Source organism: Thermobia domestica, chromosome 14 (assembly GCF_964235325.1).
Source record: "Thermobia domestica chromosome 14, izTheDome1.hap1.1, whole genome shotgun sequence".
NCBI classification, from domain to species: domain Eukaryota; kingdom Metazoa; phylum Arthropoda; class Insecta; order Zygentoma; family Lepismatidae; genus Thermobia; species Thermobia domestica.
Genome location: NC_137467.1, coordinates 5,402,202 through 5,427,311, shown reverse-complemented (window position 1 = coordinate 5,427,311; position 25,110 = coordinate 5,402,202). Strand labels below are relative to the sequence as shown.

Below are 25,110 nucleotides of genomic sequence, written 5' to 3'. Positions count from 1 at the left end.
AAGAGGGAGATGGCTGAAATTCAGCTTCAATGTAGAAGAGACTATGCTTTTCTACATACCGAAAGCAGTTTACCCTAAAATGGATGGAACATAGTAAAACACAAAAGCACGAAATATTAACATTAATTTCAATAGAAAATCAATAAAAAACAAATAATTCTCCTACTTATCTCAGAAACCAAAAGAGAGAGATGGCTGAAATTCAGTTTTCTATATCCCGAAAGCATACTATCCTAAAATGGATGGAACATAGTAAAACACAAAAGCACGAAATATTAACATTAATTTCAATAGAAAATCAATAAAAAAAAACAAATAATTCCTCAACTTATCTTAGAAACTAAAAGAGGGAGATGGCTGAAATTCAGCTTCAATGTAGAAGAGACTATGCTTTTCTACATACCGAAAGCAGTTTACCCTAAAATGGATGGAACATAGTAAAACACAAAAGCACGAAATATTAACATTAATTTCAATAGAAAATCAATAAAAAACAAATAATTCTCCTACTTATCTCAGAAACCAAAAGAGAGAGATGGCTGAAATTCAGTTTTCTATATCCCGAAAGCATACTATCCTAAATTGGATGGAACATAGTAAAACACAAAAGCACGAAATATTAACATTAATTTCAATAGAAAATCAATAAAAAAAACAAATAATTCCTCAACTTATCTTAGAAACTAAAAGAGGGAGATGGCTGAAATTCAGCTTCAATGTAGAAGAGACTATGCTTTTCTACATACCGAAAGCAGTTTACCCTAAAATGGATGGAACATAGTAAAACACAAAAGCACGAAATATTAACATTAATTTCAATAGAAAATCAATAAAAAACAAATAATTCTCCTACTTATCTCAGAAACCAAAAGAGAGAGATGGCTGAAATTCAGTTTTCTATATCCCGAAAGCATACTATCCTAAATTGGATGGAACATAGTAAAACACAAAAGCACGAAATATTAACATTAATTTCAATAGAAAATCAATAAAAAAAAACAAATAATTCCTCAACTTATCTTAGAAACTAAAAGAGGGAGATGGCTGAAATTCAGCTTCAATGTAGAAGAGACTATGCTTTTCTACATACCGAAAGCAGTTTACCCTAAAATGGATGGAACATAGTAAAACACAAAAGCACGAAATATTAACATTAATTTCAATAGAAAATCAATAAAAAACAAATAATTCTCCTACTTATCTCAGAAACCAAAAGAGAGAGATGGCTGAAATTCAGTTTTCTATATCCCGAAAGCATACTATCCTAAATTGGATGGAACATAGTAAAACACAAAAGCACGAAATATTAACATTAATTTCAATAGAAAATCAATAAAAAAAAACAAATAATTCCTCAACTTATCTTAGAAACTAAAAGAGGGAGATGGCTGAAATTCAGCTTCAATGTAGAAGAGACTATGCTTTTCTACATACCGAAAGCAGTTTACCCTAAAATGGATGGAACATAGTAAAACACAAAAGCACGAAATATTAACATTAATTTCAATAGAAAATCAATAAAAAAAAACAAATAATTCCTCAACTTATCTTAGAAACTAAAAGAGGGAGATGGCTGAAATTCAGCTTCAATGTAGAAGAGACTATGCTTTTCTACATACCGAAAGCAGTTTACCCTAAAATGGATGGAACATAGTAAAACACAAAAGCACGAAATATTAACATTAATTTCAATAGAAAATCAATAAAAAACAAATAATTCTCCTACTTATCTCAGAAACCAAAAGAGAGAGATGGCTGAAATTCAGTTTTCTATATCCCGAAAGCATACTATCCTAAATTGGATGGAACATAGTAAAACACAAAAGCACGAAATATTAACATTAATTTCAATAGAAAATCAATAAAAAAAAACAAATAATTCCTCAACTTATCTTAGAAACTAAAAGAGGGAGATGGCTGAAATTCAGCTTCAATGTAGAAGAGACTATGCTTTTCTACATACCGAAAGCAGTTTACCCTAAAATGGATGGAACATAGTAAAACACAAAAGCACGAAATATTAACATTAATTTCAATAGAAAATCAATAAAAAACAAATAATTCTCCTACTTATCTCAGAAACCAAAAGAGAGAGATGGCTGAAATTCAGTTTTCTATATCCCGAAAGCATACTATCCTAAATTGGATGGAACATAGTAAAACACAAAAGCACGAAATATTAACATTAATTTCAATAGAAAATCAATAAAAAAAAACAAATAATTCCTCAACTTATCTTAGAAACTAAAAGAGGGAGATGGCTGAAATTCAGCTTCAATGTAGAAGAGACTATGCTTTTCTACATACCGAAAGCAGTTTACCCTAAAATGGATGGAACATAGTAAAACACAAAAGCACGAAATATTAACATTAATTTCAATAGAAAATCAATAAAAAACAAATAATTCTCCTACTTATCTCAGAAACCAAAAGAGAGAGATGGCTGAAATTCAGTTTTCTATATCCCGAAAGCATACTATCCTAAAATGGATGGAACATAGTAAAACACAAAAGCACGAAATATTAACATTAATTTCAATAGAAAATCAATAAAAAAAAACAAATAATTCCTCAACTTATCTTAGAAACTAAAAGAGGGAGATGGCTGAAATTCAGCTTCAATGTAGAAGAGACTATGCTTTTCTACATACCGAAAGCAGTTTACCCTAAAATGGATGGAACATAGTAAAACACAAAAGCACGAAATATTAACATTAATTTCAATAGAAAATCAATAAAAACAAATAATTCTCCTACTTATCTCAGAAACCAAAAGAGAGAGATGGCTGAAATTCAGTTTTCTATATCCCGAAAGCATACTATCCTAAAATGGATGGAACATAGTAAAACACAAAAGCACGAAATATTAACATTAATTTCAATAGAAAATCAATAAAACAAATAATTCTCCTACTTATCTCAGAAACCAAAAGAGAGAGATGGCTGAAATTCAGTTTTCTATATCCGAAAGCATACTATCCTAAAATGGATGGAACATAGTAAAACACAAAAGCACGAAATATTAACATTAATTTCAATAGAAAATCAATAAAAAACAAATAATTCTCCTACTTATCTCAGAAACCAAAAGAGAGAGATGGCTGAAATTCAGTTTTCTATATTCCGAAAGCATACTATCCTAAAATGGATGGAATATAGTAAAACACAAAAGCACGAAATATTAACATTAATTTCAATAGAAAATCAATAAAAAACAAATAATTCCTCCATTTATCTCAGAAACCAAAAGAGGGAGATGGTTGAAATTCAGCTTCAATGTAGAAGAGACTATGCTTTTCTACATACCGAAAGCAGTTTACCCTAAAATGGATGGAACATAGTAAAACACAAAAGCACGAAATATTAACATTAATTTCAATAGAAAATCAATAAAAAACAAATAATTCTCCTACTTATCTCAGAAACCAAAAGAGAGAGATGGCTGAAATTCAGTTTTCTATATCCCGAAAGCATACTATCCTAAAATGGATGGAACATAGTAAAACACAAAAGCACGAAATATTAACATTAATTTCAATAGAAAATCAATAAAAAAAAAACAAATAATTCATCAACTTATCTTAGAAACTAAAAGAGGGAGATGGCTGAAATTTAGCTTCAATGTAGAAGAGACTATGCTTTTCTACATACCGAAAGCAGTTTACCCTAAAATGGATGGAACATAGTAAAACACAAAAGCACGAAATATTAACATTAATTTCAATAGAAAATCAATAAAAAACAAATAATTCTCCTACTTATCTCAGAAACCAAAAGAGAGAGATGGCTGAAATTCAGTTTTCTATATCCCGAAAGCATACTATCCTAAATTGGATGGAACATAGTAAAACACAAAAGCACGAAATATTAACATTAATTTCAATAGAAAATCAATAAAAAAAAACAAATAATTCCTCAACTTATCTTAGAAACTAAAAGAGGGAGATGGCTGAAATTCAGCTTCAATGTAGAAGAGACTATGCTTTTCTACATACCGAAAGCAGTTTACCCTAAAATGGATGGAACATAGTAAAACACAAAAGCACGAAATATTAACATTAATTTCAATAGAAAATCAATAAAAAACAAATAATTCTCCTACTTATCTCAGAAACCAAAAGAGAGAGATGGCTGAAATTCAGTTTTCTATATCCCGAAAGCATACTATCCTAAATTGGATGGAACATAGTAAAACACAAAAGCACGAAATATTAACATTAATTTCAATAGAAAATCAATAAAAAAAAACAAATAATTCCTCAACTTATCTTAGAAACTAAAAGAGGGAGATGGCTGAAATTCAGCTTCAATGTAGAAGAGACTATGCTTTTCTACATACCGAAAGCAGTTTACCCTAAAATGGATGGAACATAGTAAAACACAAAAGCACGAAATATTAACATTAATTTCAATAGAAAATCAATAAAAAACAAATAATTCTCCTACTTATCTCAGAAACCAAAAGAGAGAGATGGCTGAAATTCAGTTTTCTATATCCCGAAAGCATACTATCCTAAATTGGATGGAACATAGTAAAACACAAAAGCACGAAATATTAACATTAATTTCAATAGAAAATCAATAAAAAAAAACAAATAATTCCTCAACTTATCTTAGAAACTAAAAGAGGGAGATGGCTGAAATTCAGCTTCAATGTAGAAGAGACTATGCTTTTCTACATACCGAAAGCAGTTTACCCTAAAATGGATGGAACATAGTAAAACACAAAAGCACGAAATATTAACATTAATTTCAATAGAAAATCAATAAAAAACAAATAATTCTCCTACTTATCTCAGAAACCAAAAGAGAGAGATGGCTGAAATTCAGTTTTCTATATCCCGAAAGCATACTATCCTAAAATGGATGGAACATAGTAAAACACAAAAGCACGAAATATTAACATTAATTTCAATAGAAAATCAATAAAAAAAACAAATAATTCCTCAACTTATCTTAGAAACTAAAAGAGGGAGATGGCTGAAATTCAGCTTCAATGTAGAAGAGACTATGCTTTTCTACATACCGAAAGCAGTTTACCCTAAAATGGATGGAACATAGTAAAACACAAAAGCACGAAATATTAACATTAATTTCAATAGAAAATCAATAAAAAACAAATAATTCTCCTACTTATCTCAGAAACCAAAAGAGAGAGATGGCTGAAATTCAGTTTTCTATATCCCGAAAGCATACTATCCTAAAATGGATGGAACATAGTAAAACACAAAAGCACGAAATATTAACATTAATTTCAATAGAAAATCAATAAAAACAAATAATTCTCCTACTTATCTCAGAAACCAAAAGAGAGAGATGGCTGAAATTCAGTTTTCTATATCCCGAAAGCATACTATCCTAAAATGGATGGAACATAGTAAAACACAAAAGCACGAAATATTAACATTAATTTCAATAGAAAATCAATAAAAACAAATAATTCTCCTACTTATCTCAGAAACCAAAAGAGAGAGATGGCTGAAATTCAGTTTTCTATATTCCGAAAGCATACTATCCTAAAATGGATGGAATATAGTAAAACACAAAAGCACGAAATATTAACATTAATTTCAATAGAAAATCAATAAAAAACAAATAATTCCTCCATTTATCTCAGAAACCAAAAGAGGGAGATGGCTGAAATTCAGCTTCAATGTAGAAGAGACTATGCTTTTCTACATACCGAAAGCAGTTTACCCTAAAATGGATGGAACATAGTAAAACACAAAAGCACGAAATATTAACATTAATTTCAATAGAAAATCAATAAAAAACAAATAATTCTCCTACTTATCTCAGAAACCAAAAGAGAGAGATGGCTGAAATTCAGTTTTCTATATCCCGAAAGCATACTATCCTAAAATGGATGGAACATAGTAAAACACAAAAGCACGAAATATTAACATTAATTTCAATAGAAAATCAATAAAAAACAAATAATTCTCCTACTTATCTCAGAAACCAAAAGAGAGAGATGGCTGAAATTCAGTTTTCTATATCCCGAAAGCATACTATCCTAAAATGGATGGAACATAGTAAAACACAAAAGCACGAAATATTAACATTAATTTCAATAGAAAATCAATAAAAAAAACAAATAATTCCTCAACTTATCTTAGAAACTAAAAGAGGGAGATGGCTGAAATTCAGCTTCAATGTAGAAGAGACTATGCTTTTCTACATACCGAAAGCAGTTTACCCTAAAATGGATGGAACATAGTAAAACACAAAAGCACGAAATATTAACATTAATTTCAATAGAAAATCAATAAAAAACAAATAATTCTCCTACTTATCTCAGAAACCAAAAGAGAGAGATGGCTGAAATTCAGTTTTCTATATCCCGAAAGCATACTATCCTAAAATGGATGGAACATAGTAAAACACAAAAGCACGAAATATTAACATTAATTTCAATAGAAAATCAATAAAAAAAACAAATAATTCCTCAACTTATCTTAGAAACTAAAAGAGGGAGATGGCTGAAATTCAGCTTCAATGTAGAAGAGACTATGCTTTTCTACATACCGAAAGCAGTTTACCCTAAAATGGATGGAACATAGTAAAACACAAAAGCACGAAATATTAACATTAATTTCAATAGAAAATCAATAAAAAACAAATAATTCTCCTACTTATCTCAGAAACCAAAAGAGAGAGATGGCTGAAATTCAGTTTTCTATATCCCGAAAGCATACTATCCTAAAATGGATGGAACATAGTAAAACACAAAAGCACGAAATATTAACATTAATTTCAATAGAAAATCAATAAAAAAAAACAAATAATTCCTCAACTTATCTTAGAAACTAAAAGAGGGAGATGGCTGAAATTCAGCTTCAATGTAGAAGAGACTATGCTTTTCTACATACCGAAAGCAGTTTACCCTAAAATGGATGGAACATAGTAAAACACAAAAGCACGAAATATTAACATTAATTTCAATAGAAAATCAATAAAAACAAATAATTCTCCTACTTATCTCAGAAACCAAAAGAGAGAGATGGCTGAAATTCAGTTTTCTATATCCCGAAAGGATACTATCCTAAAATGGATGGAACATAGTAAAACACAAAAGCACGAAATATTAACATTAATTTCAATAGAAAATCAATAAAAAAAACAAATAATTCCTCAACTTATCTTAGAAACTAAAAGAGGGAGATGGCTGAAATTCAGCTTCAATGTAGAAGAGACTATGCTTTTCTACATACCGAAAGCAGTTTACCCTAAAATGGATGGAACATAGTAAAACACAAAAGCACGAAATATTAACATTAATTTCAATAGAAAATCAATAAAAAACAAATAATTCTCCTACTTATCTCAGAAACCAAAAGAGAGAGATGGCTGAAATTCAGTTTTCTATATCCCGAAAGCATACTATCCTAAAATGGATGGAACATAGTAAAACACAAAAGCACGAAATATTAACATTAATTTCAATAGAAAATCAATAAAAAAAACAAATAATTCCTCAACTTATCTTAGAAACTAAAAGAGGGAGATGGCTGAAATTCAGCTTCAATGTAGAAGAGACTATGCTTTTCTACATACCGAAAGCAGTTTACCCTAAAATGGATGGAACATAGTAAAACACAAAAGCACGAAATATTAACATTAATTTCAATAGAAAATCAATAAAAAACAAATAATTCTCCTACTTATCTCAGAAACCAAAAGAGAGAGATGGCTGAAATTCAGTTTTCTATATCCCGAAAGCATACTATCCTAAAATGGATGGAACATAGTAAAACACAAAAGCACGAAATATTAACATTAATTTCAATAGAAAATCAATTAAAAAAAAACAAATAATTCCTCAACTTATCTCAGAAACCAAAAGAAGGAGATGGCTGAAAGTCAGCTTCAATGTAGAAGAGACTATGCTTTTCTATATACCGAAAGCATACTATCCTAAAATGGATGGAAATAATAAAACACAAAAGCACGAAATATTAACATTAATTTCAATAGAAAATCAATAAGAAAACATAATTCCTCCACTTATCTCAGAAACTAAAAGAGGGAGATAGCTGAAATTCAGCTTAGAGATAGAACAGACTATGTAGATTCTACATTTAAAAAAGAAATTGCCCTAAAATGGATGGAACAGTAAAATATCACGGAACATGAACATTGAAGTCAATGGAAAACCAATGAGAAACCTGAAGTCGTCTACATATGTCAAAAGCTATAATAAGAAGATGGCTAATTGATATCTTATTGCAAATACACGATGAAGAGCTTAAAAACGATGTATAGAACGCAAGATAAATATGGATAGAACATTGTCAAAAATCAAGTTGTTTAAGTAAATAATAATAATAATAATAATAATAAAGTATATGCGTCTTCTTCCCTTCCCCTGCGTTGCACTGTCAAAATGAAATGATAAAAAGAAACACAACACAGACCCGAACCTCATCTACGTTGAAAATTTGAACGAGATCGGTTGGGTGATTCAAGAGTTATGATGTCACAAACATAGTGAGTTTCAATTTTATATTATATATATATTAGATTAGTACATTAATATATTGTACGCATTAATTGTATATATTCATATTTTATTGAGTTTCCAAGACGACTACAATATCGACGATTAACTATGTAAGTGGTAAGAGAATATGTAATTTGCGCAACACTGTTGGCCTGATGAAGTAGGAGATAATTTCGAAATATATCGAGGGTTAGTTTCGTCAGTTGGTAAAATTGAAAAACAGTTCCTGTGATGAGCTTGAAAATTCATAATCATTAAGATCTCTTTGAGAACGTGTTTGGAATTTGTCTTTCTTAATAGAAATAACCTAATTAATCCTTGTAATCTTACAATGTATTTTATAATATCAAAAGTGTGTATTTATGAATAATTATTAATTAAAAATAAACAATTCTAAAACGAATTTCAAACTTTTGTGTTACTTACGAGATTTCTCTGAAGACTTTAAACTATTCAGATATATGCTAACGAACCAATCCAAGGAATACTGGTACATGGGGTCAACGTTTGCAAGGTCATACAAACAAAAGAAGAGAATTTGTGATCTGACAGCAACTGGGTTATATAGCGACCTGTTGAAGTCTATGTCCTTCTGGGTTATTTCACTGGCTTCCACTTTTACCTATAAAGCAAGACAATAGCCAAATTACTCAGCATTAACCATCAGGTTCAGGTTAGCTTTGCTTTAGTAATTCAAAATACAAATTACCCACAATCTCTGAGAAAAGAAAGTGCTTTTGTTAAAATATCAATGTGTAACAGTTTTGCGAACTAACTAAACCTTTGGGTTCATCAGGCATATTATTTCTGATGGAGCGAAAGATTTTGTTAGTTGATGACACTATTACACATTGATATTTTAATAAAAACGTTGTATGTTACTCAGAGATTATAACCAGTGCCTTCAAAACATTAATTACCTTATTTTAGAGTAACTTTTAAGTTCTGAGATACAAGTTTTTCAGCCTCGACAGAAGGAAGCATATTACGAGTCTAGAAATGGAATTTTTTTTTTATTCAATATTTTTTTTCCAAGGACAAATCAGAAATTACAGACGTAGTCGAGATGCCAGTGATTACAGGTGTTCAATCATAGTTTGAGTAGCATCACTAGAAAAGGGTTGATCACTGAAATCAATGAAATAACTCAGTGTGTGAAAGGAATTTTGTTTTCCTTTCTCCAAATGGTTGCATCATAAATTTCACTTCTTTGTTTTTGCCTCTTTCTCCAAAGGGTTACATCATAAATTTCACTTCTTTGTTTTTGCCTCTATCTTGTCTTGCACAGAGAATACAGTAACAGTCAGAATACCTTGAAGACTCGATTAAATGGATTTAAGATGTTAAAAATGTCCACCAAATAAACAAGAGATGAAAGCCATGTGAAATAATTTACATTGTATGTTGATTCAAATTTAGGATTAATAAGAAACAACATTACTTCGTCACGGAGCTCAAACAGATGCATCATAATTTTACCCCGGGATAGTCATTTCCTGAGCGCAATAATAAGTGTTCATGATCATTTACCATTTCACTTCGAAGAGCAGAAAATAATAGGCCGTTTAGAGGATAGGTCCTAATAAAAATGACAAATGTTACTTAAGAATGGTTATCATCTTAAAGGGCATACGGTGTGTAGCTAGTCTAGTTTATTAATCCGAATAAAGATTTTGCACCAGGTACTACTTGCGTATTAATGCCACGAGTTCTTGATGGTGAGATATTTTGCACACAGAGTATATATATCTTTCAGTCTTGGTTGGTAATTTTGTTATTTCTTCCTTTATCTTTTTCTATTTTTCCCGTTTAGTTCATACTAGGTGGTGCATATAAAGTTTAAAGAAAATAAAATGTTCCGCGCATTTTCTATAACTCTCTCGCGGACCACACATTGGGAAACATTGACCTAGACAGTTGAAGCAATTAAAATTCGATTGTCAATGTTAATAGATAAAGCATCTCGATTATTCTCGTCTAAAATAGATAAATATAAATATCAGAACTAACGATTGATCACTTTTCGTAGTAAGTAGTTTCTGAGTATTACCTCCAAATGGGGAGAAATTTTGATTTTGTTCTTGACACCATTATAAAATTTACAAAATACCCTTACAGAGACCTCATCTTAGCTTAATGTCTCTTACTTAAATTTTCAAATTGTGTAAATATGCAATAAATCTATTTATTTATGTCTTCAACAGAGTAAATAACTCCAATTAAAGAAGGCTTACAAATACTGCTTACACAAATTAGATATATATCAATAAGCAATACAATAAAATAATATAAGTGTTAAATAACACACAAATATTAAAAATAAAACAAAAAAAATTAAAAAATAAAATAAAACAGAGTAGGAAGACAAAACCACGCAATGAAAAGAAATTAATGTAAATACCATCCTGTAATCTAATATTCATGTAGGAGAACTCATATTTTATTAATAGCGTTATATTAACAATGACAAATGTCATATTATGCTAAAATTCAAATTTGACAAGGATACATTTATAATATTCATACTTAGCCATTTGAATTTTTAATTATAGATTTTATGATTTTTATAAACACTGTCAAAGAGAACACACAAGTATACAGTATATAGGAGAGAGTAGTACACGATGAAACATTTAACTTCTTTCCGTTTACATTCCGTGTCTAGCTCTGTATGTTCTCCATTAGTACGCATTTAGTTGCTAAGTTCGCTCATCAAATGATTGGGCAGCTGACAAACTACAGATAATTATCTGTTTTTATATAGCAATTGGAAGGGGAGTTCGACAAGGATGCTGCCTCTCGCCAACACTATTTAATGTATATCTAGAAGAGATAGTGAAAAAGAGCCTACATGATGATGATGACATTTCGGTAGGAGGTAGAATGATTAGATGCATAAGATTTGCAGACGATATGACGCTTCTTGCAGAATCTGAAAAGAAATTCAATAAAATGTTAGAAAAAATGAGAAAGGGCTTTGAAGAATATGGGATGAAAATAAATGTTAGAAAGACAAAAGCCATGGTGATTGGAACGAAGGGGTCTGTGTCAAATATAAAAGTAGGAGGGGAGAAAATAGAACAAGTGAATAGTTTTCGATACCTGGGTAGTATACTTAGTAATGACATGAAATGCGAACGTGAAATAAAAGCAAGGATAGGAATGGCGAAAGAAGCCTTTAGGAGGAAGAAAAGTCTGTTTTGTGGGACCTTGAATAAAGATTTGAGAAAAAGACTCATAAAAGGCTTCGTGTGGAGTGTTGTACTGTATGGGGCGGAAACGTGGACATTACGTAAAGGTGACGAAAATCGACTGGAAGCCTTCGAAATGTGGGGGTGGAGAAGAATAGAAAGAATTAGTTGGGTCGAGCGGAAAACGAATGAGAGAGTGTTAGAAATGGTGGGTGAGAAAAGAAGACTTTTAGATATTATTAGGAAGAGGAAGAGAAACTGGTTGGGACATTGCCCAAGAAGAGATTGTATCATGAGGGACGTCCTAGAGGGTATGGTGGCGGGAAAGAGACTACAATTAATGGATGATATTAAAACAGAAAGATCATACGTGAAGACGAAAAGGTTAGCGGAGGACCGTGGAGCATGGAAGCTTCTCAGCTGCGGCAAGTGACCTGCCAATAAAGGCAGAATACCTATGATGATGATTTATATATCAATAGTTACCTCTATTGAAGGATTTTAAGCAATCAGTTTAATACTTCTACGTCTTGTGTTATGTTATTCCACAGTTAAATTTCAAAAGAGGCATCTTTTTTATTAGTTCACAAAAAGCTGACATTAACTCGATCTTGTTCATTCGACTGCCATATTTTGTTAATCTACCGTATAGTACACAGAGGGACAGTGTTTACATTTGTATCATTTAAGAATACAAAAATGTCATTAAATCTATTGGATATCGATAATAATTTAATGAATTTCTGTTAAGTAAATTAATTCTTCGTAGAGAATAATGATGAGCTGGGTTATTGTATTGTTCTATTTACCATATAATTATTATTTAAAATTTATCGTATATAAATAATAAAACAATAGCCTGTATAATTAAACCAGTATGATTGAGATAATTTCCGGTGAGAATTTCAGTACACACAGGATGAAAGTAGTACTGTGTAAATATAGGTAATTCCTGTTGATCACTATCGGAGGTTTGTTTCTGGGGGAATTTCGCTGTTCCCTGAAATAATCAATGAGTGGTATATAATGTATTCGTTGCTATTGCATTCTGAATACTTGAAATTAATTCGTATGTGTGTCTTTGCTTCATCTTCTAGTATAATTAATAAAAATGATAATTAAAATATGTTGTACAGGGCGTTACAAAAATGCGTCAGAATATTTTGTGAACAGATTCCTCATATCAAAATAAGAAAAAAAGTTCATATGGACTCCTGTTCAAAAGTGGATAGTTTCGGAGTTACAGGGTGTCAAAAACGTGAAACAAGTGAACTTTAAAAGTCCAGAAAAATAAACACACTGCTGAACAAGACTGCACTTATTTAATATAAAAACACATTTACACGTGACGTTTCGATCTTCCAGCCAAGATCCTCATCAGACGTACACTGAGTAATACAAAGAAAACTACTCAAGTATATATGCTCCATTAATCTCCCTATCTGCTCTCTCATTGGCCCGTTCAAACAGCCAATCAGAAGCGTGGAAATCTATCTGAACTGACCAATGGGTAAACATAACATTCTACCAAAAAGAAACAACAAGGAGCAAACAACCATTGAATACATTAATTCACATACATTTTTCTGTATTTATCAATAATATTTCTCCATTCTTTATTAATGCTGATACCTTTGGTCCAATTCATTAAGTTTACATCCCCTTCTTAAGCCTCTTCCCACTTTCTCGGCCACAACCTTTTTTCCCTTTCCAGCACAATAACTTCTTCCCAGTTCACATCATGTCCTGTTTCTTTTACGTGTTTAAAGATTGCGTTAGTTTCTCTCCCATATTTCACATCACTTTTATGTTGTTTAATTCTTTCTTTCAATAATTTCCCCGTCTCCCCAATATATTTCATATCACAATCCTTACAATTTATACTTACAATTTTGACACCTTCCTGATCTCTTATTTCTTCCCCCCCCCCCTTTGCTTTTGACCATGTCCAACAACGTTCTGCTACCTTTTCTATACACTTTTACCCCTTGCTTTCTTAACATCTTTTTCAAAATCTCGGTATCTTCTCCTAGCCCTACAATGCCTTTCCATGCCCCCTCATTTCCCTCCCTACTTTTACCTTTCCCAGAGACCACAGATGCTTTAGCGATATCTCATTCACATACTAGTTTCTCAGTGATATTTTGACCCGACTACGATCGGTCCTAGCGTAGTGGAACTATGGACCTTAGAAGTTCATTTTTCTACGTTTTCGGCACCATATAACTACGAACCTATGCACTTTTGACCACAGCTTTATATTAACCTTTTTCTTATTTCGAGGAACCTATGCCGAAAATATTGTGACAAAAGTTTGTAACACCGTGTATACAGCGCTCATTATGAAAGTAATGAGCATGATGCTACCCTGACTCAACAATCCACCGCAGCGCGCGCTGCTGGCGCGGAAAAAGTAATGGGTGGTCTGTCCTTCCGAACGCGCCCGGAGTCAGTCTGCTGCGAGCAGTGACAACGTGTGGATGTCGATCCGCGTGAAGCACGTTTTTAAAAGTTGTGACACGGCGCGATGGAGGGTTCGCTCGAACAACGCTACGCCATAAAATTTTGCGTCAAGTTGGGTAAGAATGCTACGGAAGCTTACCAGATGCTGAAAGATGCCTACAAGCAGGAGTGTTTGTCAAGACCCCAGGTCGGAAAATGGCACAAGTTGGTCAAGGAGAGTCGGGAGGAGGTCGCCGACGAGCCCCGTTCTGGACGCCCAACAACGGCCAGGACCGACGACAATGTTAACCGTGTGCGTGAAGTGTTGCGCTCAGACTGGCGTGTGAGCATTCAACAAATCGCGGACACCCTAAACATGTCAACATTTGCGGTACATGGGATAGTGACCGAGGACCTGCAAATGCGAAAGGTCTGTGCGAAGCTTGTGCTGAAGGTGTTGACGAACGAACAAAAAGAACTTCGAGTTTTGCGCTGCAAGGAGTTGTTGGCATTGCGTGAAAGTGGTCCGGACTTTTTAGACTCGGTCGTAACTGGAGACGAATCCTGGATGTTCGAATACGATCCAGAATCCAAAAGGCAGAGTGCGGAGTGGCACACCTCATCCTCTCTCCGCCCCAAAAAGGCGCACATGAGCAAATCCCGAATCAAAACCATGCTCATTGTCTTCTTCGACGTTCGAGGAATCATCCATTTCGAGTTTGTGCCACCAGGACAACCTGCCAACGCAGGATTTTATCTAGAAGTGCTCAAGAGACTGAAACGCAGGGTCGCTCGTGTTCGAAGTGACATCAATGACTCAATGAAACTCCACCACGACAATGCACCAAGTCACACCGCCTTCACCGTCGTTGACTTCCTGGCCCGGAGCAGAACCCCAGTGGTCCCCCACTCCCTGACTTGACTAGGAGTCCTGACCTGGCTCCTAGTGTCTTTTTTTTTTTTTGTTTCCCCGTTTGAAGAGACACCTGAAAGGAAAACATTGGGACTCCGTGCAGAACATTCAAGTTCATGTTACAAGGTTTTTAAAAGCCATTCCAGCCGAGGACTTTAAAGATGCTTTCCAGGCGTGGTAAACACGTCTCCAGAAGTGTATCGATGCAGAAGGAGCGTATTTTGAGGAATTTTAAAGATTCGGAACAATAAAACAGTTTTTCTAAAGCAATACTCATTACTTTCATAATGAACCCTGTATGATAAGAATGAATTGTAAATTTTGACAGATAAATGAATGATAATAAGCATGAAATTAATTTTTTCGTCGGCTATGCACAAGAAAAAAATAAATATTGAAAAAAAATAGTTTTTTGATTAAACTAAAATAAATATTGTGAAATTGAATTTTGAAAACATTGACGTTGATAAGTAGAACCGGTGATGATGAGAAAACATAATTAGTCAACCATTATTAGAAAATTCTCCATGAAGTTGAATTTGATCTGGGTTTGTGCTATTACGGAATACACATATCTGAATATTAAAAATCATTGTTTATATGGTAACATTTCTTCCCCATATGTTTTCGTTATTGGTAATATTTCTGTTATCAATTTCATATTATTACGGTACTACTAAATCTTGATGGTGATTGTGTGGCGTCTGAGTTAGATTGTTACATGTGTAGAAACTTTCGTTAACTTTTCATATCTAAACGTTTTATGGAAGATCAGCATCATGCTTTTTTATTTTATTTTATTATTGTGTAATCTACTTTCTAATATTCAAAAGTAAGTTTATTCTCGTTTATCTTCAGTTTGACCATTACTAAATTGATGTTAATACAATATATGTGTTACTTTGTTATCAATTCAATGCAATGGAAGATGGTAATTTTATTAAATTTCTGAAATCTGGAAAAATGAATTGAAATGAAATGAAATCTTTAAGTTTTACGTCCCATGGTTATGCCGGCCATGCTAAAGGAGATGGATGAAATGATTTGATGCAGAAAGTGGGCAACGTTGTCACAAGCAGCTTGACAGACCCGTACGGATATCCTTTGGAACTCTTCTATGATAGCTTCCTATAGTTCTGCCAAATTGCGTTGTGATGTTGATACACATTGTCCTTTAAAACACCCAATAAGAAAGAAGTCAGGTGGTGTCAGATACAGCCTCTGGGTAATTGTTTGTTTCAGAATACAAACGCACACAACGCACACGCTGCTCCAGAGACAACCGTTACGCCATCCTGTTTGGCATACATTATCGGTTCTCTCCAGAGACAACCGTTACGCCATCCTGTTTGGCATATATTATCGGTTCTCTCCAGAGACAACCGTTACGCCATCCTGTTTGGCATATATTATCGGTTCTCTCCAGAGACAACCGTTACGCCATCCTGTTTGGCATATATTATCGGTTCTCTCCAGAGACAACCGTTACGCCATCCTGTTTGGCATACATTATCGGTTCTCTCCAGAGACAACCGTTACGCCATCCTGTTTGGCATAAATTATCGGTTCTCTCCAGAGACAACCGTTACGCCATTCTGTTTGGCATACACTATCGGTTCTCTCTCCAGAGACAACCGTTACGCCATCCTGTTTGGCATATACTATCGGTTCTCTCTCCAGAGACAACCGTTACGCCATCCTGTTTGGCATACATTATCGGTTCTCTCTCCAGAGACAACCGTTACGCCATCCTGTTTGGCATACATTATCGGTTCTCTCTCCAGAGACAACCGTTACGTCATCCTGTTTGGCATACACTATCGGTTCTCTCTCCAGAGACAACCGTTACGCCATCCTGTTTGGCATACACTATCGGTTCTCTCCAGAGACAACCGTTACGCCATCCTGTTTGGCATACATTATCGGTTCTCTCCAGAAACAACCGTTACGCCATCCTGTTTGGCATACACTATCGGTTCTCTCCAGAAACAACCGTTACGCCATCCTGTTTGGCATACACTATCGGTTCTCTCCAGAGACAACCGTTACGCCATCCTGTTTGGCATACACTATCGGTTCTCTCCAGAGACAACCGTTACGCCATCCTGTTTGGCATACATTATCGGTTCTCTCCAGAGACAACCGATACGCCATCCTGTTTGGCATACATTATCGGTTCTAACTCCAATGTTGATTGTTATCCACACTCTCAGGCTACACAATGTTACCATATCGAAACTTTTTTTGTCCAGAATTACAAATACTACATCCAATCAAACATAATATACATAATTATGGGCCACTCTGCACGATAGATGTGTCATATCACCCCTGTAGTGAAAAGATACATCAAACTCTTTAAGGTCTAGTTAGCGGTAGTACTTTATATCAACTACTGTAAAATTTATATCTTATTGCTATGAGAGAATCAAAGTTTACCTTGATTTCGTCACTTTTAATTTTGGAAGCTTCTAAGGTGTCAATCAAGTCGATATCATCAATGGGGGAACCCTGAGATGTACTCAAACGATAAAGAATTCTATCTTCAATCTCTTTGAGTTCTCCTTTCATTTGAGCGCTGCTTACAATCAACTGCTGTCTTGCTTCTTCCAAATCAGGTCGCTCCTCTGCTACAACCTTACCCAGCAATTGATCTTCCAAACCACTACATTTAAACATAATAAGAGAGTTAATATTGAGTTATTTTCTTATTAATTAAGCAATAAACTTTACTTTAATTCAACTTTGTTTTAAAACTAGCCTTTGGCTAGCTGGGGGCTTCTCTCCCATACCCCCGAGTTTGCTCGGCCTAAGGCCTCGCATTTCTTATCTATCGGCCTTTGCATCAACAGTGAATTTCGTGAACTTGCTCTTCATATTTCCAGAATTTGCCCATCCGGCTTCGCCCCCACACACTGTCTTTGATCGGCCTACGGCCTCGCACCTCTTGAACCCATAATTCTATCGTTTCTTTTCCTATTTCAACTATCTAAAAGATAAGATTTTGTGTCCCAAGAAAACACCCATTTAAATAGCATGGGAATTTCTTCATTCCCCTTTAGACCCCTAAAAAATTAAAAATATTCACTTTTGGCAATTTTCCTGTTGGTTAGTCCTGGAAGGCTAGAATCATGTCAAATTTCATGATTCTAATCCTGCCGGAAGTGCCTAAACATTTTGGGGTGTAGAAGACGTCCCATATAAATAACATGGAAAATATTTTTCAGTTCCCCATAAGAGCACTTTAAAGTTAGAAATTTCTATTTTTGGTGATTTACTTAGGTAATGCTAACGAAAACGTACAAGCATACCAAATTTCAAGTTTTTAATCCAATTTTAAGTACTTAAAACATGAGATTATAAGTCCAGAAAAAGGCCCATTTAAATAACATGGGGGAATTCTTCATCCCCTCTTTAGACCCTCTAAAAATTAAAAATATTCACTTTTGATAATTTTCCTGTTTGTTTGTACCGGAAACCTACAATCATGTCAAATTTAATAATTGTAGCCCTACAGGAAGTGCTCAATAATTTGGGGGTGTAAAAATGTCCCATATAAATAACATGGGAAAGAATTTTCAGTTCCCTATAAAACCAATGTAAAGTTGGATTTTTAAAATTTTTACTGATTTACCTAGATAGTGCTAACGAAAACGTACTGCATGCCGAATTTCAATTTTTTTATTCAAATTCTAAGTATCTAACACGAGATTATAGGTCCAAAAAAGGCCCATTTCAATAACATGGGAAATTCTTCATCCCCTCTTTAGACACCCTAAAATATACAAATATTCACTTTCGGCAATTTTTCTGTCGGTGAGTTCCAAAAAGCTACAATCATGCCAAATTTAATCATTGTAGTCCTACAGGAAGTGCTCAATAATTTATGTCAGCTCATGTAGTTTTATATATAGTGAAGATAATGATCTGTGAACGATCGAATATACTATTAAGATCATTTTATCGTATATCATTCATGGGAAGCATACTACATTTGATGTATTACTTCACACGATTGTTTGTTACCAGAAATAATCGAAAAAGTCACACACATAGCTTTTACTTTTTTACAACTTACGTTGCAATTCAGTATACTTATTCGGTATTCACCTAGACATTGTATATAAATGTGCCAAATACTCAGTGCAGCAATACAGTTTTCACAATACAGAAGGTTAACGCCATGGAATAAATAGGAAAGAATGAGCTGAGAGTGTCCGGTACGCAAGCGAGTCAGAACCACTTCATTTCGGTGAATAGAACGCAAGAATGACTTGACAATTCTCCGAGAAAACGTTTTATGAAACAGAGCTTGCGAAGACTGTTGAACAATTAAAAAAGTACATAGACTAAATTTTACGGTGCACCATAAACGCTGTCCTTATTTAATATTCTATTTCCACTATATTGCGGTCCTTGCTGTGACCTTGCTTCCACGCATATGCTAAATCTCCAGAGACTATCACTTTAAATCTTTGTCCCTTTTCTTGTAAAAAGAAAAACTAGGGATGGCCATAAAGTTCCGGTTCCGCGAGGAACCGGCTTGGAGATCTGGTTTTCAGACCTGGATCCGAAAACCCGGTTCCAGGACCGGATCTTAGGAACATGTTCCAGACCTGGATCCGAAAACCCGGTTCCAGGACCGGATCTTAGGAACATGTTCCAGACCTGGATCCGAAAACCCGGTTCCAGAACCGGATCTTACGAACCGGTTCCAGACCTGGATCCGAAAATCTGGTTCTAGAACCGGATCTTAGGAACGGTTCCAGACCTGGATCTGAAAGCCCCCAAAGACCCGTAAAAAAGGCACAAAGTTCATCTTCAAAACACTGTAAAAAGGACCACGCGCTTGTGCCCTTCCTGCTCAGACCCGTTTTGCCATCCAGAAAAAAATTTGGTCTACCAGTGGATGTTTAGCCAAATGAGTTTACAAGTTTGCCTGTTTAGCCAATGAGTTTGCCAGTTACCCAGTTTGTTTAGAACAAATGAGACAAGCGGCCGCCACCTGGGCGCCTGCCTGTCGCTTCCACCATTTCATCTAGCACACTGTTCACAGCCTGCCAGAAGCTCGGGTTTAGCATAGTGATGGCAACAAAGTTTCGGTTCCGGCAACAAAGTTCCTTGGAGAGCCGGTTTTCAGAACCGGTTCTAGACCTGGATCCGAAAACCTGGTTCCGGAACTGGAACTTCTAGAACCGGATTCGTTCAGAGCCGAAAACCGGTTCCACTAGGAACCGGTTCTGGCCATCCCTAAGAAAAACCGACTCCAAGTATTCCAGAAAACATACTCATGTTTATTAATTTAAACATTCGAAGGTATTAAATCAATAACTTCCTTGAACTTGAAATTTTTATCAGAAGAAAATATAGTAAGGGAGATTCAATATCACTTACCATAAAAATTCACTCTGAAAATTGCTGAGTTCCTTTGGTGATTAATTTCTTATGTATTAATGAACTTCTTCACGCTTGTGTACTGCCATATATTATTGTTTTAATATTACATTCACTGTAACTTCTTTGATATTATCTCATTAAGTGCCACTGTATATTATTTAACACTGAAAATTTGTCTTTTACTTGTGTTTTCAGAAACTACTTCCTAACATAAGGTTTCAAGGGTATTTCTCTTACAGAAAAAAGTTACAAAATGAATTAAAGTGGCAGTCTTCCCAAACATCCCATATGCACGGGAGCAAAGTCACACAGATGACCGAAATATGGTTGAAATGGAACACTGTAACAGGTTTCGTACTGATTTGGAGAAATCTATTTGGCAGGAAATTCCCTGACTTTCATAACAGGTGTCGGATGACGTTGACATATAAATAAGGAATAAATAACTGTGAATATTTATATATAAGAACATTTATTCTATTGAGACAAATAGTAATCAATTGCTCAGACGTACATTTCATTTACCTCCCATAAAAATCTGAGCAACGTCCCATACTGTGATCACTAATATCTACTCACAGACGTCTGACGATCAATTACTTTGTAGATACAATACGTCTTATACATTCATTTATAAAATTTCCTTGATTTTCCTGATTTCCACTCTTTTCCCTAGGTTCTCTGACCTGCACCTTTTTCCCCGAGTTTTCCCTGACTTTCCTGACCAGTAGGAACCCAGTATAAGCACAGCGTTTGTGGTACGCGTTAAGATTTAGTTTAGGAAAACTCGCCTTACGTTATATGTCAGTAAATATAAAAAGCATATCCTTCGTTCATTTCTTCTATATGCGAGTCCAGCATATGCACATGTAAGGATGAATTTTTCATGAGACAAAAAGCATGCAATAAGTACTACTACAAACCGTGGCGTATTTACAATTTTGTTTCGGAGAGCCTACGTAAAACATGGAGAAGCAGGGAGAGTAATTGCCCACCTGAGTTTGAGAATTAAATATATTTTAATTTAGACATAAATTGAAGTTTTAATGGCAAGAATTGCAGACTGAATAATTCTATGTAACATGATACACATATAAATTTAGCAGTGAATCTAACCTTCTATTCTATTCATAGAAGAAAAGGAAGCATCCTCTTGGATTACCAAATTTCCCGGGCTACTTATTCCCCTCTCTTGATTTTCTTTAATTCAAACATTTACCTTTCTTTATAACTAAACGATGTAAATATTCCATTGCTATAATAACTAAAGTCCCATTATATTGATATCCATGCAAGTTGGTGTGGAACACCAGTTTTGCTTATCAGCTGCTCTTAGTTTTGGTGTTACTGACGACGGTCGACTTGAATCACAACTAACAACGGTCGAAAGTAAGATAGGAGAAACGAAAGAAAGTAATAACTAAGAAAAAGCAACAGAAGAGTAGAATGGACGAAAGAAAGAAAGAAAAAAAAGAACGCAGGCCTTACATGGAATGAAATTTGACAACTACCTTTATTATTTCTGAACAAAGAGCATAAGAAAATATAAAGTCAATGAAATTCTTAGAAATTGTAAGAAGGATTATTGTTGTATGTGGAATGCGAAAAACTAACAAATTCATTACAGGAGAGGCTTGAGTCAGATAGGTCCCCTAAATACGCCACTGAATACAAATATTGGTATACAATAAAATTAGATGATCTCACCTTGGTCCCAGAGTAAAATTAACCAGTAGCACTTTGACGGAGACTTCTGGAGTGTAGTGGGGGTTCGGCAGCTTCGTTGTGATGTAGAGTCGAAAATCATCGTTGTAAGGTATCACGTTGTCTCCAAACTTTATCACCCACTGTCCAGTTTGTTTGAAGATACTCTTCTGAAGAATGGGATCAAGTGATGGGTCAAGCTCTTGACCAACATTTTCAATTAAACAGGATTTCCCAAATCGAATGCCTGTCTCTAGATTTCGTTGCAAATCTCGATCTGAAAGCTTTAAGATCAACAATCCAGCTTCTTCCGTTTTGCACTGAAATAATAATTTATAGAATGATTGGTTGGTTGTGGTATTGCGGGAACGTGAGCAGCTAAGCTTTTTCTCCCCGTCAGGCACACATTAAAAATTCAAAATACAACTTGTAAAACAGTGTAGTTCACAGAAGTTCGATAAATTAAAAAAAATAAAAAAAACTAAAATTATGACAAAACTAGCGAAAAGGATTAAAGAAACAAAAACTAAATACAAAACATATAATACGAAAAGAACTCAAAATTGATTATAATAATAACATATTAAGAACACACTAAAAAGATAAAACCTTAGAGAATGGTTCGGTATTCAGGCGGAGAATGTAGTTCCAGTTCAAATAAAGATACTACAAAATAAGGCATTAAAACAGAAAAAAACATTAAAAGAACAAAATACAGGGTGGACATAAAGTCTCTCCCTGACAACAAACATTAATAACAAGAATACCAGGAATGATAGAAGCATGCGGTTTGCAGCAAATAATAGGAAAAGTCAAAAAGTTTTTTTTTACGTGATTTAGAGAATTTCCATATGTGCTCCAATAGTTGCCTAAAGATATCTATGCAATGTCACTTGCGAAACTTGCCCGTAGGGAACGGTCTTCCTGTGTTAACGCATGAACAATCTGAACTGATATGCGTATATCTTCAAGCGTTTGTAATTTTTTTTACTCAGTTGAATTTGGAATGTCCAGTTCGCGTGATGCGCAACGCAAGAATTTCCATAGCTTCAGGTTAAAGCAACATGAACAGCTTCCATACGTTCCTCATCAACACTTGGTCTACCGCTTCTATCACGATCTAAAACACTTCCTATTGCAATAAACTTGCTGTACAATTTCTTTACGCTCTTAACATTTGGTGGTTGCTGTCCATACTCTCTGCTGAATGTTCGTTGAACTGGAACGCGAGATTTTGTTTCATGATAACGTAACATACACTTCGCTTTCTGCTGGGCTGACGCCATTTTTTAAAAAATGACTTTCGCCCTGCTGTTAGCAGCAGTAGATGGCAACACAGGCTGTGACAAAATCTTGAAGTACTGTACAAGCGATGTTTTCAGACCGCATGGTTCTATCATTGTTTGTTTTCTTGTTATTAATGTTTGTTATCAGGGAGAGACTTTAACAGCATGCTTCTATCATTCTTTGTTTTCTTGTTATTAATGTTTGTTATCAGGGAGAGACTTTAACCGCATGGTTCTATCATACTTTGTTTTCTTGTTATTAATGGTTTTTATCAGGGAGAGATTTTACATCCATCCTGTATCAAATATAGAAGAAAATAAATAAAAAATAGTAATAGTAGAAACAGACAGCACGAAAGAACTAATTAGAAAAACTTTAAAGCACGTTAGCTATTCCAATTTCACGAACAAAAGTGAGAATGCCGTAAATAAAGACTGCATTATCTTCCAAAATCTGACAAGGATCTTCAGGCATTTCTAAACGATGTCTCAATATTCTGGACATTTTACAAGAATATGCCGAACACCCAATAGGACAATATAATCTGCATAATACGGACCATCTACTAATGGATTGACCATAAGTGAATATCATATACAGGGTGCTTCAAAACAACACCAACATCGATTGGAAGGCGATTCCTGACACCAAGATAAGACCAAAACTATAGACCAACATGGGTGCACAAATGCTTCCTCTCGGAGTTATGGGCTGTCGAAAACATGAAAAAAAAATCAACTTTAAAGGTCCATAGCTTCAATACTATGGGACCTACCGTAGTCTGGTCAAGACTTCACTTAGGAACTAGTATGTGCCCTATCCAAATATCCACGTTTCAGAATCCTGCAGTACTTTCACAACAATTTTTATACAGGTAGTTGGTTACTTCTTCAAATTATATACCCGCATCCAAACTCACTCTATGAAAATTGTTGCGTGAGTATCTTAGGACACTGTACAACGATATTGTAATTTCTTCTATTTTTGTATCTTGGTTTTGGGCAACGGTGCATAAAAGTACACAATCTATCGTGCAGAAGAAGAAGAAAAGAATATGTATGTTGTTGATTCTAACTAGAAAGAAATAAGATTTAATCCTAGTAGATGAAGATATGTGTTGATTTTATGTGTATAATCGTTACATTTAATTACCTAAACAGCAGATAGTTGCTTGTTTAAAACGTTGCTATGACAACCAAAAAAGGAAAGTTTAATTAATGGAGTTTTAGAGAATGAAGGTAATAGTGATATACTTTGTCGTGCCTGATTTAATGTGATTGAATCATTTTGACATATTTTAAAACTTACACGGACTGTGGGCTGAAATGTGACGTCCGTATAATATAAATTGATCGTTATATTTTAAATGGTGGTTCCCAGTGGCGTATTTAGGGGGGTGGCTTCCGGGCTTAAGCCCCCCCGAAATCTTACTTAGTATAGTAAAGTAAATGAAATATCTTGCAGAATTTTCACATTTCCAGGCAAAGCCGCCCCCCCGAAAGTTGAGTTGAGTTGTTGAGTTGATTTTAGTTTAGCGTCCCTTTCAGCAGCGAGGCTATATGAGACTGGACCTACTGATTAACGTGGAATCCGAACCACATGAGCTCCCGCCGGGAATCGAACCCGGGTCTCCCACGCCAAAGGCGCGTACGCTAACCGCTTAGCCACGAGGG

General features: G+C 34.5%; 1 protein-coding gene across 1 annotated transcript in view; it reads right to left on the bottom strand.

The window, feature by feature from the left end:
• Positions 1-25,110, bottom strand: part of LOC145670651 (dynein axonemal heavy chain 1-like) — a gene marked incomplete at its 3' end in the record, with an annotated part of 1,762,390 nt that overhangs the window by 86,570 nt on the left and 1,650,710 nt on the right. Inside the window, 3 exon segments of the mRNA XM_081739441.1 lie at positions 8,930-9,125; positions 17,489-17,714; positions 22,154-22,470. Coding sequence (XP_081595567.1) covers positions 8,930-9,125; positions 17,489-17,714; positions 22,154-22,470 — 739 coding nt within the window.